The sequence below is a fragment of the Plecotus auritus genome, assembly GCF_963455305.1.
Source record: "Plecotus auritus genome assembly, chromosome: 12".
Classification (NCBI taxonomy): domain Eukaryota; kingdom Metazoa; phylum Chordata; class Mammalia; order Chiroptera; family Vespertilionidae; genus Plecotus; species Plecotus auritus.
In genome coordinates, this window is record NC_137778.1 from 14,786,622 (window position 1) to 14,793,885 (window position 7,264).

Consider the following 7,264-nt stretch of genomic DNA (forward strand, 5'->3'; position numbering starts at 1 on the left):
TCCTAAGTCCTAATTCCTGGAACCTGTCAATGTGTCCAGTTATACGCCAAAGAGAAATGAAGGCAGAAAGATGGGATTAAAGTTGCTCATCACGTACCCTAAAACAGGGATATTATCTTGGAATATCTGGGTACACCCAATGTAATCACAAGGGCTCTTTAAATGTGGAAGAGGGCCCTGACCGGTTTGGCTCAGTGGATAGAGCGTCGGCCTGTGGACTGAAAGGTGCCAGGTTCGATTCCGGTCAAGGGCATGTACCTTGGTTGCAGGCACATCCCCAGTAGGGGGTGTGCAGGAGGCAGCTGACCGATGTTTCTTTCTCATCGATGTTTCTAACTCTCTATCCCTCTCCCTTCCTCTCTGTAAAAAATCAATAAAATATATTTAAAAAATAAAAATAAATGTGGAAGAGGGAGGCAGAAGTCAGTGGCAGAACGGTAACATGTGAAAAAGACTCCGTCCGCCTCTGCTGGTTTGAAGATGAAAGAAGGGCCACAAGCCGAGGAATTCGGGGAGCCTCTAACGCTGGAAAGTCCACTAGGACAGCTACCCCCCTGGAGCCTCCAGGAAGGAACGCAGGCCTGCCGACACCTTCACTGTAGCCCAGGGAGACCCATTTGGGACTTCTGACCTCCAGAACTGCAAGGCATCTGTGTTGTTGTAAACCACTAAGTTTGTGGTAATTTGTTACAGAAACACAGACACTAACATTCAAGGCTTTTAAACTGTTCTCCCCTGGCAGTGCCTAGAGTCAGAGTGGGGCAGTCATGCCACTACCTACCTTTTACGTACTGGGCTTTAGTAAAAGGATGCTTTAAATTTATTTTTTAAAACCACTGGTGCAGCAGAAAGAGTGTGAGGTCAGAAGGAACTTGACCCAGTCTGCTTGTTTACCAGCCACGTGATCTTCCCACACTATTTAACCTTGGGGCAATGGCCATGACAGTGCCTGGCCCAGAGGTCGCAATCAGTAAACATCAGCTGCCCTTCCAGCCTCCTTCCTTCTCCAAAGTCTTCTCTAAGGATTAGACACAACCCGTTCTCCTCCCCTACCAATACAGGAATGAAGAGGAGCAGAATCCCACCTCCCCCCGTCCACCCAAGAAGCTAGAGTCTGACTGAGCCTTCATTCACTTATTCATCCATTTGACAAATCTTTACTGCATGGCCAGGGCTAAAGAAGTGAGCAAAACAGACTGGTCTCCACCATCAGGGAGCTTACATTCCGGTAAAACAGACAGATATTAATCAGTCAGGCAAACAAATACACCATCCTATCAGCGACAGCTTCAAGGGAGAGGTGCACAGTGACAGTGTGGGAGGGTGGGAAGTGACCTAGTTGGGAGGTCACCGGAGGCTTTGTAGAAAAAAAAGGAGTGAGCTGAAGAATGATTAGGCATCCACTAGGTCAGTGGTCGGCAAACTCCTTAGTTAACAGAGCCAAATATCAACAGGACAACGATTGAAATTTCTTTTGAGAGCCAAAATTTTTAAACTTAAACTTCTTCTAACGCCACTTCTTCAAAATAGACTCGCCCAGACCATGGTATTTTGTGGAAGAGCCACACTCAAGGGGCCAAAGAGCCGCATGTGGCTCACGAGCCGCAGTTTGCCGACCACGGCACTAGGTGATGGAGGGAAGGGAACTCCAGGAAGAGGAATTGCCTCCGACGGTGGGAGGGAATGAGTGCACGATAAAAGAAGGCAGGCACAGCGAAGAGGCAGCGAAAATGGTGAAGAAGGGAAGGAAGGAAACAAGAATGACTCCCGGGCTCACCTGGGTGGGTGGTGGTGCCCTCCCTCCTCACTAAAATAATCTCGGAAACAGGAAACACTGGAAGAGGGTCAAGTGAGGAGATCCCGAGGGCGATTCTGGATGTGTGGGGTGTAGGGTACCTCTGGAACAGCTAAGCAGAGCCACCACCTGGGCATTTGGATATACAGGATAAATAAGGCCGGAGTTTACCGGTCACCTCTGGGCTAGAGCTGTGAGCCTGGCAGGTACATGTGGTCAAGCAGTGGCTGAGGCAGGGGAGGAAGAGGTGGTCAACGGTGTCAAAGGTTCCCGAAGGCTCCGTAAGAGGCCACCTGACTGACGGGCCCTGCTCGCCCAGCTGGCTAACTATCCTGGAGAGGTCTGATATCGGAGAGGTGCCTATTAGATATTCTTCCAGAAGGCTCTGGGAAGTGACCCAGATACTGGCGGCTCAGCTACTACCTGCTTCTTAGGGGAAAACGAACAGAAGAGCTGACACCCAAAGTCCTTGCTATGGTATCCAAAGACCTGGCCTCAGGAACTGGGCCCCACGGGAGTACAGGGAAGAGTAGAAAGGGGACTAGGCGCAGCCTCTGTCCCGAGGCTGGTTAAATATGTACAGCTTACAGCTAGGGCACCACCTGAGATGTGACACCAAGGCGCAAACGGGGGCTCCTCCTCTGCACGGTACCCACAGGCGAGGGGCCTGGCCCGGGGCATCCTGCTGCAGCAGCAGCACCCACCGTTTTCCCACCCTTCCACCCCAGCACTGAGCCCACTTACCTGGCAAGATTCCTGAGCCCTGGACTCTGACTGCCTCCTTTTCCTGCTCGTCTGCCCGCTCTGAGTTCTCAACCACCTGATCCAACTCCTCACTCAGCTAAAGGAAGACAAAGGGGGCAAACGGGTTAGCCTGGCTTTTCCAGACTAAGAAAGCAGAAGCTGCTTCTCACTTAATCATCACAAAAAAAAAAAAAAAAAAAAAAAAAAAATCACATCGTGTAGGATGTCCTACCAATTCTGAAGCCCAGAAAACTCAAGTAACTTCCTGAATTCATTTCCTAGAGGTGCCATAACAAGCACCACAAACTGGGTGGCTTAAAACAACGGACATGTGTTCCCTGCGAGCTCCAGCAGGGCTGTTCCTTCCCAGGGCTGTGAGGGGACGTCCCTGCCTCTCTCTCAGCCTCTGATAACGGCCAGCATCCTCAGTGTTCCTTCCGAGGGCTGCACCCATCTCCAACCTGTGTCCCCATCCATTGTCACACGGAGTCTCTGTTTCTCCCATGGTCCTCTCTGTATAAGGACACCCTTCATACTGGATGTGGGCCCACCCTACTCCAGTATGACCTCATCTTAACTAATTACATCTACAATGGCCCTATTTCCTAATAAGGCCACATTCTAAGGTACTGGGGGTTAGGGCTTCAACACATTTGGCCGGGAGGCGGGGGGGACAACACAATTCAACACATCACTTTCCATGGCCATAGATGTAAGAGTCAAATCCAAGTTGGCCTAGTTCCAAAGCCCATGATCTTAACGACTTCCCTAAGGAGGAGGAAATGCAGCTTGGAGCCTGCTGAGCAAGAAAAGGGAACAGTGAAGGGGGTGTCAGAGCTCTCCAGGACTCTGGCCAACGTTCACTGATGCAGGCAGCACATGGCAGAGCAAAGTGGGAAGGGCCAGTCCATTTCAGGGGCAGATACTCATTAGCTGCCGGTAAGCAGGCAACCTCAACCTCACTTCATCAGTGTTCTCACCTGTCAGATGGGGGAAATGATGCCCTGAGGAGATTGGCAGAAAGGCTACCACGATAAGCAACAAGTCTCTGTAGCATTAAGGAGGAGGAGGGGGGTAGGAGAGCTCAAGAGCAGAGATAGAGGAGGAGCTATCACTGCACTGGGATGAAAGGAGGAGGGGAGAGCTATCTCTCATTTTCTTACATCCACATTGTAAATGTCTAGGGTCTCAAGATATTGTCATTAAAAATTTATCTCCAGCCTGGCCGGTGGGGCTTAGTGGTTGAGCATCAACCCATGCACCAAGAGGTTCGGCTGGGTTGTGGGCTCAATTCCCAACAGGGCGAGTGCAGAAAGTGTTTCTCTCTCATCAATTTTTCTATCCCTCTCCCTTCCTCTCTAAAAAAATTAATAACATATTTTAAAAATTCATCTCCAAGAGACTTGAGTTAAATAAAGCCCTATGCATCTATTATTCTGGCAGGTCCCTCTCCATGCCTCCACTCCTGCCCCTTAGTTGTAAAACTCCTCATTTTAAAGCCCTCCAGTCCCAAAAGGAAAGAAAGAAAAGAAAAGAAAAGAAAAGAAAAGAAAAGAAAAGAAAAGAAAAGAAAAGAAAAGAAAAGAAAAGAAAAGAAAAAAGAAAAGGTGGAAGAGGGCTGGGAGGCCAGAGAAGTCACCATGAGACTCAGGCTGCTAACGGGAGCACAGATGAGGAGGTCCCAGGAGCCTTCACTGGCCAAAGGGAAGAGAGGACGTCAGTCCCAGCAAGGCCCAAATTCTCTCTCCAAGCATCAGTGCAGCCGAAGCCAGCTGGCAACACTCTCCTCACCCAATTCCCCTCCTGATTACCTGCAGCTGTGTGGAGCCCACCTCCTGGCCTGCCCCAGACGAATTCTCAGCACGCCCCATCCCCTAAAGCCAAAATCTCCACTCAGCAAAGAAACCTAACTCAAAGCGTGGTCCACTCTCAGAATGATCCAGGGAAGAAAGCTGCAGGCCACTTCTGAAGGCGAGAGATGGTGATTGCAGAACAGGCCCCTCAAGAAAGGGGCGGCGTCCTCGCAGTGCCTTGCACCGTGGGGGTGCCCCCAAATACCAGCTGATTCCACCTTTGGCCTTGCCCTGCAAGCAGGATAACTGCCTAAATTTTAATCAACATTTTAGGAGCCCTGCTAGGGGAGGAGATACTGCAGGCTGCCTGTGGATGGTGTGGAACATGATCCTGTTAACAGGGACACCAAAGCTCCCTAGAAGCAGGAGCTACACATGCGCTGTTAACAAGAGCTATTATTCCATTCACCTGCCAGGCTCTGAACGAAGCACTTGCCACATACCAATTCATCTAACCCTCAAAACCCTAGGGCAGTGGTCGGCAAACTGTGGCTCGCAGATGACCGAGGTTTGGGGCCTCTGTTGACTAATGAGTTTGCCGACCACTGCCCTAGGGCCTACCATTACCTTCATTTTGCAGATAAAGAAAGTGAGGCTGAGAGAAGTTAAATGACTTGATAAAAGTCACACAAACAGCAAGAGTTAGAGCCCGGATAGAATATGGACTTTTTGACTTCAAAGTCCTAGTATTTATCCACTATGGTCTCCTCCCTATAAACCTGAAAACTTTGAGAGTCAGGGAAAGACACAACTCATTCCCCAGGATTCCCCCACTGCCCAGGACATGAAATCTAGGGGCCAGAGAATCCACATCACTGGTTAAAACCCCATCAGGCTCCGTTTGGATAAAAGAAAGAGGTGGGATAAAGATGATGGTAGGAGAAATATAAAAAGTCCCAAAGTCACATTCTAGCCCAGCTCCAACACTAAAACATGGCCAGCCAGTCTCAGGCAAATCTCATCTGACTGCAATTCAGCTTCCTCTTCTACTACGGGGCTAAGCCACCAGTTCTGTATACTCCACACTGTCACTGGCAAATGGAGACATGTATCAGACTGATCAATACAGCAGCAAGTTTACCTGAAAAGGACAGGCATGAGCATGCTAGACTAGTATGGGAAGCAGTCTCCAAAGAGCATGTGGGATTTGAGACTCTCCCCTTGAATAATTGGGGGATTTTATTAGTAATCAATGGAGCTTGAGAAGGGGTTAAAGGAGAAATGGTGTGCACAGGCATAGAGGCCAGAAAGCAGAAGCACATTTTTAAACAGTGAGCTTCCAAGTCCGGCCAGAACTGGGTGGGTGAGGAGATGGTGAAGGCAATGGGGGATACACAGCTGCTGAGCTGTGCAGAGCTTTTAAATCTTGCTGAAAAGTTTGGGCAGTTTTGAGTAGACCAAGGGCAGCATCAGGTGTATGGGAAAAAGGAACGCTCCGGGATCAAGGCAGGGCCTCAAAGCGAACCTGCACACTCACACAGCGTGGGGAGACCAAAGGGGAGGTGATAACACAGGATCACACTCAGCTGGTTAGAGCAGACGCAGCGAGCGGGACTGGGAATGTGGTACTGCCTGAACTTGGCAAGTGGTGGGGGGGGGGGGGGGGGCGGGGGACGGGCAGGGAAGAAAGATGACCGAGGTTTGGGGCCTGCGAGTTGGAGGAGGAGGAGGAGAGCAGTTCACTAGTCACAGTAGGAATCAGAAGGAAGAGCTGGTTTGAGGGGAAAGCTGGCTCAGGACAGACAAGCAAGAGACAAAGAACTGGAAAGTGATCGTTAAAGTCGTGGGAGGAGGTGAGATCGGAGAGAAAGACAGAGTGGAGCGAGAAGCCCCTATGTCGGTGAAAGCATGCTTTCAAAGTCAGGCGGCCACCAAAACATGATGTAATTATCCCTATCATTAACAGCTGCAGGGGCCACGAGGCCTGGGGCTGGAGGAGGGCTGATGCCCACCGCGCATCCACCCTAGCGGGGAGCAGGGCGCAGGCGCTCCCACTTGTTGCAAACAACAGTGGGGTCCCCGAGGCCAAGCCGGGTCCCGCCCGGCCCGCCGCGGTCCGACGAGGTTTTAATCATTCACCTGCTGGTTACGAGTCGCGGCTCCGGGGGGGTGAAGGGGGGGGGCGGCTCCGGGGGGGTGAAGGGGGGGGCAGCTCCCGCGAAGCGAAGGCAGCATCCGGCCACTTCCTGCCTGCTCTGCCCCTCCTCTGCACTGGGGGACCCTTCTGCACGCGGGAGCCCCAATCTCGACGCACTCACGAGCTCCTCCGCAGCTGCCCCCCGCACCCCTCCTGCTCAGACTCCCAGACTCCCGGGACCCGCTCCTCCGCTACATAGGAAACTTTGTTTCCGCCCCCTGCCCAACCCAAGGTTTGTACCTCCTGGTAGGATGTGGAGAGCTCTTGCCGGATCATGGCACTGACGGGAGCTAAGGCACACCAGAGCCCGCTACGCCCGGGAGCGAGGACCGCAGCCGCAGCGCCGGGACCTGCCGGCTCCGCGAGGTGCTACGCGTTCTCAGGGGCGGTGTCGAGACCTGGCGGGGAGGCACTCGGCGCATGCGTCTTGCTCCCGCCGCAGCTGGGGCCGCGAGAGGGTTGCTGGGAAATGTAGTTCTGCGCGGAGGGCACTCCTCAGCACCCGAGCTTCAGCGAAGCCTGAGCTTACCCAGAACCAGGCACAACCCTGGAGTAAGCACGTGCTCTCTTTCTCCCTCACTTCCTCTCTTTGTTGAAGGGAGAGGGACGGAGACTATTACTGGAAAGTGGAACAAGGAACCCCAGGTCAGATGGGTAGGAGAGCCTAATCTATAATTGCAAGAGGAAGGTTATAACCGTAGTAAATATCTGAAGAACACTTTGTATGTTAAAAGC

General features: G+C 51.8%; 1 protein-coding gene across 2 annotated transcripts in view; it reads right to left on the reverse strand.

Annotated features, from left to right (window-relative positions):
* The window catches only part of PACC1 (proton activated chloride channel 1), a 35,153-nt gene extending 28,180 nt beyond the window's left edge, over window positions 1-6,973 (reverse strand). The window contains exons 1-2 of one of the 2 annotated variants that reach the window (XM_080647934.1): window positions 6,770-6,973; window positions 2,540-2,636 (exon numbers count right to left, since the gene is read on the reverse strand). In XM_080647934.1, coding sequence (XP_080504060.1) covers window positions 2,540-2,636; window positions 6,770-6,805 — 133 coding nt within the window. In that variant the 5' untranslated portion in view covers window positions 6,806-6,973. The remainder of the gene's footprint in view (window positions 1-2,539; window positions 2,637-6,769) is intronic. The other variant, XM_080647935.1, reaches the window with a different exon arrangement.
* Window positions 6,974-7,264: the final 291 nt, after the last annotated feature.